The sequence below is a fragment of the Lingula anatina genome, chromosome 4, assembly GCF_051362555.1.
Source record: "Lingula anatina isolate TDL-2025a chromosome 4, LinAna3.0, whole genome shotgun sequence".
NCBI classification, from domain to species: domain Eukaryota; kingdom Metazoa; phylum Brachiopoda; class Lingulata; order Lingulida; family Lingulidae; genus Lingula; species Lingula anatina.
The window spans coordinates 25,790,366-25,802,509 of NC_141770.1; the positions used below are offsets into that span (position 1 = coordinate 25,790,366).

General features: G+C 35.8%; 2 protein-coding genes across 2 annotated transcripts; one reads left to right on the forward strand and one right to left on the reverse strand.

Annotated features, from left to right (window-relative positions):
• Positions 1-1,333: 1,333 nt before the first annotated feature.
• LOC106157820 (uncharacterized) lies at positions 1,334-4,738 on the reverse strand. Its single transcript, XM_087010678.1, has 5 exons — positions 4,652-4,738; positions 4,004-4,166; positions 2,287-2,362; positions 1,832-1,972; positions 1,334-1,423 (listed from the first exon to the last, which is right to left on the reverse strand). The coding sequence occupies exons 2-4, from the start codon at positions 4,149-4,151 to the stop codon at positions 1,939-1,941; spliced, it is 258 nt and encodes an 85-aa protein (XP_086866804.1). The 5' UTR covers positions 4,152-4,166; positions 4,652-4,738; the 3' UTR covers positions 1,334-1,423; positions 1,832-1,938.
• Positions 4,739-4,890: 152 nt separating this feature from the next.
• On the forward strand, positions 4,891-11,893 carry LOC106157819 (uncharacterized). The gene is made up of 11 exons (XM_087011562.1): positions 4,891-5,027; positions 5,514-6,968; positions 7,259-7,418; positions 7,607-7,791; positions 8,057-8,158; positions 8,451-8,586; positions 8,903-9,058; positions 9,442-9,637; positions 9,945-10,183; positions 10,592-10,779; positions 11,370-11,893. Exons 1-11 carry the CDS (start codon positions 4,982-4,984, stop codon positions 11,420-11,422), a joined length of 2,916 nt encoding a protein of 971 aa, XP_086867688.1. The 5' UTR covers positions 4,891-4,981; the 3' UTR covers positions 11,423-11,893.
• Positions 11,894-12,144: the final 251 nt, after the last annotated feature.

The following is a 12,144-nucleotide window of genomic DNA, read 5'->3' on the forward strand; positions in this document are numbered from 1 at the left end:
AATATTGTCACATCAAGAAGGACTTTTACATTAGTCCAATCTGAATAATTATAACATATTCTATGACGCTAACACCCCAGCTTTTATTTACTGTCAAAATTTTAAAATATGCCGTGCTTGCCAAAATAATAAAATTTACTGACCATCAAGTGTACTATTTTTAATTTTTCTAAGTAACCTATATGCAAGCCATTGAAAAACTTTGGGCTAACTTGTGTTTTGTTTCAATCAAAATTAATTTTAAAATATGTTCACACTTTGGATCACAAGTTTCTTTTTTTACCGCTTATGAATTGATTTCAATTTTAATTAAGTTTTTGAAATGTCTGACAGCTACTGTTACAGTAATGTCTTTAAATATTTTAGCCAAAATAATTTCTTAACTGTCAATTTCACAAACTTTACACGAAAACTTAAAAAAAAAAAAACTTACTCTGTAAGTTCCTCTGTATCTACATAAAGTTTCTTTTGATATATCTCTGTCCCTAAAAATAAAAGCCTTGCGTACACAATGATAACATTTACATGAACCATACTAATGATATGGAATAATATAAAACATTGAAAATATGGAATGAAATATCCATGGTCTAGTGGCATAAAGGAAAATAATCCATACTTTTTTACAGGTAAATTGGACTTTTTAAGGGAAGTTAAACAGAAAAAATGCAACCGCACATGTTGCATACAGTTTTTAAACTCAACAATATTGGTATTATTTTACATGAAACTCTTCCCTCAAAACCTTCCAAAGGACAGAAGTTCAATGTTTTTTTTTTTTTTTAATCAGTAGCAAATAAATATATAATCTTACATTTTTACATTTTTTGACTTATGAATAGCACACAAACACCCACACACACACACACACACATTTACATACTTTCTCTCTCAGTAAAAAAAAGGTTGTACAGTTACAGTAGTGCATAAACGGGTAGAGATTGACAGTTCATGTTGTTAACATTACAATTGAATTCTAAGAGATATATCATCAGCTGGTTGCTTGTCAATTAAGTTGTAATATGCGATCAATATTTTCCCATTTTCTTTTAACATGTTGTTGTTTTTGGTCGGTATACATATATAAAGAATATAAACAAATATTTCTATAATAATTAACGTATTGTCTAGTTCCTTCCCATGTTGGGATATCTGTTTTCGTTCTACATAGACTAATATATTTCTTAATTATTAAGATAAGTAGATAAAAACCTTTTATGTCATATGATTGCACAAGCCCGCAGAAGTTCAATGTTAGTAATATTGGTATTGAACTCTTTCCTCAAAACCTCCCCAAGGACCAAGGAGAGATACAGGAAGAAAGGAGACTTACCAAGTGCCCATGACTGATCCACACCAGGTGTTACCCTGCAGGGGTCCTGATACTTCTGCAGCAATGGATGTGTGTAAAATACTCGGTCATCTGGAAGCAATGAAACCATTATAGCCATGCACCCATTCAGGATGGGATAAAAAGAAACAATTTATTATTTTTTGCCCCTTTCTGGTGAGTACATAATTTTTAAAATTCATATCACACAGGCATGCACACACACACACACACACACACACACACACACACACACACACACACACACACACACACACACACTGTGGTAAAGTTGATGTCACCAGGGGAAGATCCAGGGACATTTTCTGGCAGTCTTCCAAATTATCTTTGTTGATTCATCCTTCATTTTTGACCATCTTCCGACAGAAAAATTTGATGACCTTCCATGTATACTTGAAAAAATTTGACCGTCTGCTGGAAGACCCAGAAGATGGCCTCCATCTGCCTCCAGTCACAGTAATTTCTATGTATAGTACATACCAGTTGACATGTTGTCAAAGTTGAGGTCACCACACAGCAGGTCAAACAGGATCCTTTCCTCTGGATTCCTGGTCTTCAGAATGAACTCCTCTATCCACTGCAGTGTGTCACTGAGCTGCTGAGATCTGATGTCTTTTGCACCTTGATTTCAATACAATTCATTTTAAAATTTCCTAGATTAACAACTGAATACATATGATCATGACCATCATCATAATTATGAGATTAAGTGTTCTGCTGTTGGACAAAGGCCTCAGCATGCTTCTTCCTGTTCATCTGTCTTGGGCTTCAGTTATATAATACACAATATGATTTTAACAATGTACATTCTCCCCAAAAAGTTTAATTAAAGGAAAAACTGAAGGGTTTGTTTTATTTCTGACGTTGTTTATGTACTAATTAATCTATCAATTAATGACAAATCAATTAATATCAATTAATGAAAAGTGCCACACCTTGAGAGGCCTGGGTATGAGTGGTTGCTATATATCCTGCAAATTTCTGCCCTTCTGCCGATTTCCCAATGTTTACCTAGAATTACATAACACAGTTCTGACAATTAAATCTGATCAGTAAATAATCACAACACTTAAACAGCCATAAGAATATTAACTGATTAGCCTATATATGTCTTAAATTTGATAACAGAAAATTAAGGAATACTGTTACAGTACTAAAATTTATGCCAGAGAAAATTTCTGCTTGTCACGAACAAGATCTAGCTCAAGTGAAATAACAATAGATACACATAAAAAGCAAAGAAAGCATTTTCTTTCATTCAATCTATTTTCACATGCAGGTTAATCCATGCAAGTATTGGTTAATTTTAATAAAAATTCTGGATCCTTAGTCTACACACTTATGGAACAAACCGACACAACTTTAAAGAGTTTAAGTGGGAGATCAGAGATTATATATATATTGCTACATAATTATGTAGCACAAAATCTAAAACTGCATATTAGTAAACTGCCAGTACCTTCACCATTAGTAATCCTTTAGAAGCCAGCCTATCCACCCGTATACACTGCTGAAAACACTTAAACTCTGCCTCCTCTATGGGGTACATACTGGCCAAAAGAAGTCCACTATTTAGCACCGATTGACCTCTTCTAAAGTACACCCCAACATCATGAACAATGTAGGGGAAGTGTTGGTGGAGTTTCTTTACTAGGGTATGGCTAGCTCTTCTATCAAAAACTTCCTGAAGACACAGAAAGTCCAAGTCTGCTGGGAAGTGGGTTGATACAAAGCATTTGGGGTCACTGTGACATCTCGGGTCACTGTGTTTTGTGTCAGGTTTGTGAGTTCCTAAATCATGTGATAAATTAGACCTACTGTTATCGGTCAATTCTTGAATTTCAGAACTGTCATCAATATTCTCAATTTGGCAAATTGTGTGGCCCACTGCTACATCAGGCAATTCTTTTTTGGTTATTGTTTTATCTGTTAATTCATTACTTTTCATTTTATCATTTATTGTACCTCTATGACAATACTGTGCAGAATTGTCAGATGTCTCTGACAATATACCATATCCTTCAGAATTAACTCTTTGGGGGGTTTGTTCTCCTATGTCACTGTTAAGTAGAACTGAATTCTCAGTATCATTCTTTGAAAGATTTTCTATTATTCTACTCCCAATTGTTTTAGCCCGCCATTGTGTATTAGAAAGGTTATTAATTCTGGCGATGAATTCTGGCATAAGGCATACGTTTGCTGTGGCAACAGTAAATCTTCTCTCAAACCTTCTCTGTGTTGTGCCCTGGTTTTTTGTGATAACATCGTCATGCGTGCACCTGCAAGCAGAGCTGGAAGGCTGTGGTAGAAAAGGCTCATGCACTTTTACCGATTTTAGATCACTTTGGGATACATCAATACTGTTAGGAGGATTATCACAGTTGGCAGCCATTTCTAAATTTGATAATGAAGATTTTCCTTGTGACACTCTAATTCTGTCAGCATCATTATGGACATCAATAGCATCTTGCTCATTAAAGTCATGCACTGAACTATGACTAGAATACCTAAGTGAACTACGACACTTTTGCGTGGGCACCCATATCAACAATCCCAGCATGCATAGGGGTAAGGTGATAACAATGAAAGCAAGCAAAACTGGGGCAGCAAATGTTATGATGATGTAGTGTTCATAACATGGTTCTTCCCAACCTCTGCGACTCCTCTCTCGCGAGGTCGATATGAAGAGAGACAGGAGTTTGTTGGTGAACCAGTATGTGGGATAGATCATGCCCCAGGAGATGTTGTACAGCACTCCTAAACATATGGAGTTGTGTGTTCGCTGGGAAGGGGGCAACATGCTTCCTTGCTGCACCTGGAACAATAAAGGGAATTGTCATTTTCATTTTTGAAATTAATAATTAAAGAATATCACTTCAGGCCCAAATAACCATTTGATGACCCCCAGACACTTGTTATCCTACTGGCATTGTCCACTTTTAAGTATTAGTCAAAGATAGCATTGGTGCCAAAGATAATTGTTTGGGGTCAGATTTGGAAAATCAGGTACATACAGTCAGTATACCAATATATGTATACACACAATCTTGAAAGGTTTTTATTATCCACTGTTGTAATCATCTTTTTATATCACACGGTCAAAAAACAAATGTAGCAGTAAACATGAATAGAAATACTAGAAGCACAGGACTAGAGAAGGAAAATCCAGGGTACCCTCTCGACTCTATAGTCTCTGCGCCTACCGGCGTCTACCACACTCTCGAACCTTGGATCGCATGCTCAGTATAATCTTTATTAAGTGTCCTCTGAGGGAAGACAGTTACTCTTTCGTATACGTACTCACGGCTTCAGCAGCTTTAAGTAGCCTTTATTAAACCCGTCACTTGGAAGTGATCGACTCCATGTGCAAGCCCATTCCAAAGAACTCAAAACAAGGAAGTACTACATAAAAAGAGGAATATTGATGACAGAGACTACTTACAGGAATGTACAGAATTGGGCAGTTTTTAAACACTAAAAGATTTTTTTTAAATATTGAAATATATATTTTTACAAATGCAAAAATATAAAATGACTATGTAGACAATCTAGCCGAGAAACATTTATTGAGCGTTCCGGATTATTCTTTACGATGAAGCCAGCCAGTAAATTTCCGAAAAGTTGTTGACGATGGACGAAACGAATGCTCTTTTAAAAGAAGTGGAATATTGGACAAGTAAGTGACTTGATAAAACTTTATACGCTTTTTTATGTTTATCGAAAGATCAGAGAGTTTAAAAAATTGTTAAATCATCAATAAATTGTTTAAAATACTTCTATTCAAAAAAAAAATCTGATTCATGATTCGTGACTCGCAAGTCGGGTTGAACAAGTCGAGTTGAAGACGAAGTAGAAAGAGAAAAATAGTTCAACATAGAAGGTTTAAAATGTAGAATGGCTCAAATGGGTGACTGTTAATTACATCAGATCTTATCATTTTGTTAATTTTCTAACCACAAAAATACCCTTCGCTAATTTGATGGAAAAAATAGTCCAAACTTGAAACTTGGGATGACTTCTAATTGTATATTCTGACCATTTTGTCAATAAAACCATCAGTGTGGTGCAATCGTGTGCCATTATTATTATCACTATTATTATTGTAAACTTTTATTCTGATACTGTCAAGTGAAATAAAATACAAATTCTATTTTAACACCAGAATTAATCCATGCTCATAAACAGAAAGGGGGCACACAGTCAACATACAGCAGAGACAAGGCATTCAACAGAAACAGAGGAAACAAAACATGGATCAACAGAAACAGACAGATAGTGCCACCCCAGGGAGGCAGCATAGAGAACCCCAGTGTATCCACAGCACACCACCCTACCAAGTCCAGGACAGTGGTAGCACCTCAAAACACATTCAAGTCCACGTCATTTCAAGGAAATAGTATTGCCAGGAAAGTGAATACTTTAGGAAATGCATTTTCTGATAAAAGCAAACCATCTGAGAAAGTAGTCATTTCAAAGAATGTAGTAAAGAACACCTCTCATGGAAGTGGCCCTTCAGAAAGAGGTGGGGCTAAAAAACAGATTTATGATTTTAATACTCAGCCAGGTGCTAATATTTCTAATGGTGCTAATAGTAAGAGGGAAGTGAAGTATAGTGCCACAGAAACAGTTACCACAGGTGCTCAAACTTGTAGCCAAATACATTCCAAAAGAACTGTCAAATTACCACAGACTGTTAGCAATACCAATCCAGGGGCATATGTGAAGGAGACCGTTCTTGCAGGTAGTGCCTTTCTAAAGAAAGGTAAATATAGTTTAATAAAGAAAACCCTCTCCACTACTGCCAAGAAGACAGAGCATGGTTTGCTATATGATACATCACTTGTTGATGTCCGTCCAGGAAATGCCCCTGTGAATGATAAGATTTCAGGATTTTCCAACATAACTTTCAATAACCAAAACTCAGGATTCAATTATGGTGCTGTAAATCAAAAAACGAAATCTCTGGAAGATGCAGATCTTATAATGTCTGACAACAATGCCAATACTCTCAATGTATCCTCCTCAAAGCCATCTAAGAGGACAGTTGTGAACCCCAAGTACACATGGGTGTCTGGGGATACTCGAGCTAAGAGGTCAGGGAATAGTGGAAAAAAGGTGGAAGGTCACACAACTAAACACTCGGCCAGTAAGCTAGGACACAGTCTCAATAGAAGCCTTTCTAACAGTAGCTCTGGTAGTAACAGCAAGGATTCCCCAGCACAGACTGTGGCCAGGGGACTGGTGTCAAAGTATAAGAAAATCAACCCAGGATACAAACCAATAAAACAACTACAACAACCACACACTGGAAAAATTCACCAGGCTCTTTTCTTTTCAAAACACAAGAATCACTCATCTCCAAGTATATCTGCCACAAGAGACAATAGTCCAAGAGTATCTAAGTACAAACTAAACAGAAAAAATGAAAAGCCAAGTCAACAGGAAGTCCAACATATTCAAGGGAATAAATCCCTCATTGTGAACAGGTCATTGGTGGTAAAACGGAGTAAATACTCCCTGGTCAAGACGAGGGTCACTGGTGGTCAGGGTAGTGGTAAGAAGCAGGGCCAACAGAGGAAAATGTCAAAATACAGCTGGACAAATACAGGAGGTGATGGTAGGTTCTGAAATATTGGCCAGATATTTTATTTTATTGTGAAGCAGGTTGTAGTTCAATTTATTGTCAGTTGTTTTTGAAGATAGAACTGATATTAAGCTTTTCCCAAAAAATAATTCTTTATCTGGTTGTAAAATTAAATTTAGTGTGCCAGTAGGTTTAGTGTAACAGTAACACCAGAAATATTTGGATAGTTAAAAACAGCAGAGATAATTGAAGGAACACTGTGAAAATTGTGTCATTTGAATGTTTGTGAAATTTCAGCTTATTAGAATATTCTGTAATTTCAGATCGTGTTGTGAGCATCAACAATATCTTAGGGAGAAAAGTGAAGAATCTCAGTAAAAACCGATACAAGTTCATACAAGCTCAGACTTTCCCCAAGCTAACACAGAGGTTTATGTACAGACAGCTGACACATGGGGCAGCAAGAAGTCCTCAGAAATCACAGTAAGTAGAAAAACTAAATAAACAAATTCACTCATTTCTATGGTGAACTATTTGCCTGATAGTTTTCATCAACTTTTAAGTTTACAAAGGATTTACAGTGTGAAAAGCATTTCAGAAAGAAATCTTCATTTTGCAAACATTTGGTGGCTAAAAATCAAAAATTTATATCCCATACATTTCCTTCTTAGGTTAAAGCTGGATCACAGAAACCCTCCAAAGAAATCTTCTGATGTTGCCAGCAGGTTCCAGGGAAGTCAGAGATTGGTAGTGATAGGTGGATTAGTCTACAGATCATCCAGGACTAGACTAAATAAGACTAGCTCTGTAGACTCTACTACTACAAAACAGCACAGAAACCCATGCATTGTTAAAAGTAGGTTACTTTTAAGTGCTACAGGTATCTCTGGTAGTGCTTTACGTACAAATCTCTTTATTTAGTTACAGTCAATATACAAAATTTTATGTTTCTAAATGCCAGTGATGTAAACCCATATAACATGACTGCAACCAAATTGGTCATTTGTTAGTAGAGGGGGGGGGGAGCTAACTTTGTTGTTATTGTCAATAATTAGATTTCTTAACTTAAGTATGTATTGAAAGATTTTTTTATCACAGACAGAAAAAAATATTTTTTCCAGGATTGAATACCAGAAAGATGAAGACCATCACAGTGAGGGGAGAGAAATTCAACATGGATCCCAGTGGAAAAACTCTACACAGAATTGACTTAAATGCAACGGGTAATGTAGTGTTTGTTTTATAGTCTGTGATTAAGTAAATGTTCACAGGTGCTCTGTTTAAAAAAGCATAAAAATTACTATAAAGAATTTATTTTCTCATCAAATTAGATTTTATATTGAACTTTATTTAAAAGCTGTTATGAGTAAGAAAATGCTATACGCTAGATCACAGAAACCCAGTGAAAACTTGTTTTCAAGCTCCAGGACACGTTAATGTAACCAGTACACCTGATTTTTTGCTGGATATACAGTTGAAAAAAAAAAAAGGAAATGTTTACTACTTATTTTCCAGCCTCACCAAAGAAAGGAGACTCGAGGCCCAGGAAGACCAGTGTCAAGAGAGTGGACATTGGGGGAGTGACCTACGTCCAGACCAGGCCAGGTACATTGGTCAGAGCTGGGAACTCCCAGAACAGGAAGAGAGCTAGGTAGAGCACAGCCTGAAGAGTTTAAAAAAGAATAAATGAACACTATTTTAGTAAACCATACTGTACCTGTGTGTGCAGAAGTGCAGGCATTAAGTAGCAAAAGAAAAGAAAAACAATATTGGCGTAAAGCACGTAAAGCACATTTACAGAAAGGATGCAGAACATTAAATACTGATTATATTCTTGAAGTCTGAAACTTATTACTGTAACAGTATCCATGGATTTTAAACTGAATGAGGTACATTCCAAATTTTTTTTTGCTTGATTGTTTTGTTTATTGAGATGCATAATCTAGTATTTTTGTCCACTTTGTCAGCAATGTACTCCACAAGAGCATCACCACAGCTGTACAGTGCAAGTACAAAAAGCAGAGACAGCAGTACTGCTTGTTCTACAACAGATTTGGGAAGTGTAAACGAGGTCACAAATGTCCATTTGCTCATGACCCAGATAAAATAGCCATTTGCACCAGGTATGGAGCCATTGTGCAGGATATGTAGATTTTATTTAAATACGGTGCATATCATTTAAAGGTACTGCCTGAGATTTTGGCAATAAAAAGTATGATTGACAAGATTTCCTGGCACCTACAATATTTCAGTAGTTTGTCCCCATTACTGTATCACATTCCATGCACAAATGTTATGTTCAGTTTATTTTCCATGACCACTTTTTACTTGGCTTTAGTGAGGTATACAATTTGATGTTGTCCTTGCATTTTCAGTTTACTTAAATGGATTGTTTTAGCAGGGGCATCTAAATCATAACTTAAAATGATGATGTGCCCTAAGCATAAGAAAGGTCAATTAAAAATAAAATTTAAAGATAAGAAAAGTATCACATTTATCATCCAAGATTTCTGAGAGGTACCTGCAAGGGAGAGAACTGCCCATTTTCCCACCAAGTTCTTAAAGAGAAGATGCCAGTGTGTTCTTTTTTCCTTCGCGGTGTGTGTAACAAAGACGATTGCCCTTATCTCCATGTGAACGTAAGCAGGGGCGCTGCAGTGTGCGAGGATTTCCTGCATGGGTACTGCTCCCTGGGAGAAAAAGTAAGTCAAGACTTAGGCTCACATTTTTTGTACTTGAGGGTAGAAAAGTTGAAACCTAATAGAATTGTGATAAAAGTTAACCAGATTATTTTAAAAGATGGCTGGACTACCTCATGAAATTTATTTTCAAACAAAATTTTTGCAACAGAAAAAAGTTAAGAAATTTCGTGAGAGGAGGTTTGATGCTGGGATAATGTGTAAGACATCTGGAAAACCTAGCAATAGGATAGACATTATGTGTGGACTTGTGACATCGTGTTTTTCACATTGAAATGAAATTTACAGTAAAATTTGATGCCTATTTCAGTGTAAGAAAAAGCATACTCTACAGTGTCCAGAATTTACTGCCACTGGGAAATGCCCCAGAGGCAAGAAATGTAAGATGCAGCACCACAAGAGGGCACCATATACTCAAGATAAGCTAGGTGGTAATATAGAATGTCAGCACCAGAGGGCAGCAGGTGCCAAAAGAAAGATGATGGAGGTGGCAACCGTGCAGCATAGCACTCCTATAGCAAAACCTGAGGCAGAGAGTGCTTTATCTGGGTAGGTTGTTCAGACCAGTTATGGTAAAATACCCTAGTAATAGTATCATGGTCATTGTTTTCTTTTCAAGCATGTCTAAGCTGCTAAATCAGGCATTTTTCTGTCACATGGTAAACTAGTTCTCTGGAGATGTAAAGCAAAATATTTTGTTTATATCCCTTTCTAGCTGTAAACTAATTGAATGATCTTTATTTTTTATCAGTATTAATTTTGCAAGTTTTTTAGCTCATACATACATTCAAACTCATTCCCCTTCAATTTCATATCATGTGACTTGAAAAGAAAATCTTGATGTCCTTGACTGAATGTCTTTTTACCAGTGAGGTCATATATTTAATTTTCTGACATTTTGCAAACTGGAGCCATGTCTGTAAAGTCCAGCAGGCTACGTTTTTTCATTCTTTACAGTTTGACTGCCAGCAGCTCAACAAATGAAGATAGTGAGGATGATAAAGATTTCTCGTTCAAGAGGAGGAGGAAGAAGAGGAATGTGGACACTCCAGCATCTCTACCATCTTTTATATCCCTTCATTCTGACACCAGCCTGGCAGAGGGGGAGGAGGGGGATATGTTGACCACAGATGGTGAGCTAACTGGTAAGTCACCTGGAGAAGGTTACAAATCTGAACTTAAGTCTGAAATTGGTCTAAACTTTAGTCCAGATATTTAGTCTACATCAGTTCAAGATATATTTATATGTACTCAAAGGAAGGTCACTCAAAATAATTTATTGGTCCAACACAGGAGAATAGCCTTTTGGAAAACATTTCATTAATTAGTGATGTATATTGAGTCGAATTGTACTTGTTGAACGAAGGTGTGAATGTTTAGACCAATCTTTGTATTAAAGTTATTTTGTGAAGCAGGCCCCTAATGGGAAGAACAAGACATGAACATGTGCTTGCGCTCATGCATTGACCTTCTTGCAATGGAAATCTCAATCCAGGACTGTTTTATTTCTATACTGTCACAATTCTGTTGTGGACTGCCTATCTTGTATAGGTTTATTTTTGTGACCCATTTTGAAGACTAGACATTGCCTATTTACATCTGTGTAGAAATTGTGGCTGGGATCTTTTCCTGTTGCTGTTAAGAATGTTTTTTCTGGTGTTTAAACCTCAAATTTATCATTTTAAAATATCATTTCTTAAAACTCAACTACATTTGCATTTGCAATCTTTTACAGAGAAAGCACCACTGAAGATTAAACCAAGGTTTTCAGATGTTGGATTGGATTAGAGAGAATAAAATATGAATGAAAAAAAAAATACTAATTAATGTTGTATGCATACCCTCTGAGGGTATGTTAGCAAGGTAAGTAGAAGGGATCACAAAGATATCCAAGTGTACAGGATAAATATTTGAGAGCAGGACCAAGAGGATTTAAACCGTACTTACTCAAACAGTTAATTTAACAAGTAAGATTAAAATCAGTTGGTTGACAATGTACTACATCGATTTTAAGAACAAAATTATGGAAATAATAGTAAGATTGCTAATGTAGTAATTTTGAGAAAAATTAGCCACAGTCTGCCATTTTCTGTTGTTAATTAAAGATCTTTTTGGCACAGAAATTTGGTACTTGATTAACTTTTGATGGTTGTGGAATATCGATATCCTTTGAAGTAAATGCAGTAGTGTTGTTGCTGGAGACAATTTGCAATTTATTTCTGTACATCTGTTTTGAAATAAAATTGTTTACTTTGAAAATCATGTTTTTCTTTATTTTATTTCAAAATAGAGCAATTATTTTTTCCTTTATTTCAATACAATCAACAAGGAAGAGAACATAAAAGACATTTTTTATTTGAGAAATTTTCATTAGACAAATATGTTATCAAAATAAATATATTCAATGTATACAAAATATTGGTAATAGATTTACAAGTACTTTAATCCAAAGCAATTTGAATAATAGTCATTTGCATGTAAAAATCCTTCAGAGAAGAAATACAATTGCT

What these genes read in the sequence shown, in the direction of transcription:
- LOC106157820 (XM_087010678.1), bottom strand. Translation starts at nt 4,151, where the DNA reads ATGTTGCCCCCTTCCCAGCGAACACACAACTCCATATGTTTAGGAGTG. An exon ending in GCGAGAGAGGAGTCGCAGAG is followed by an intron (nt 2,363 to 4,003) that starts GTTGGGAAGAAC and finishes ATGTAATTCTAG; the next exon opens with GTAAACATTGGGAAATCGGC. An exon ending in TCATACCCAGGCCTCTCAAG is followed by an intron (nt 1,973 to 2,286) that starts GTGTGGCACTTT and finishes ATTGAAATCAAG; the next exon opens with GTGCAAAAGACATCAGATCT.
- LOC106157819 (XM_087011562.1), top strand. Translation starts at nt 4,982, where the DNA reads ATGGACGAAACGAATGCTCTTTTAAAAGAAGTGGAATATTGGACAA. An exon ending in AAACCCATGCATTGTTAAAA is followed by an intron (nt 7,792 to 8,056) that starts GTAGGTTACTTT and finishes TATTTTTTCCAG; the next exon opens with GATTGAATACCAGAAAGATG. An exon ending in AAAATAGCCATTTGCACCAG is followed by an intron (nt 9,059 to 9,441) that starts GTATGGAGCCAT and finishes TTATCATCCAAG; the next exon opens with ATTTCTGAGAGGTACCTGCA.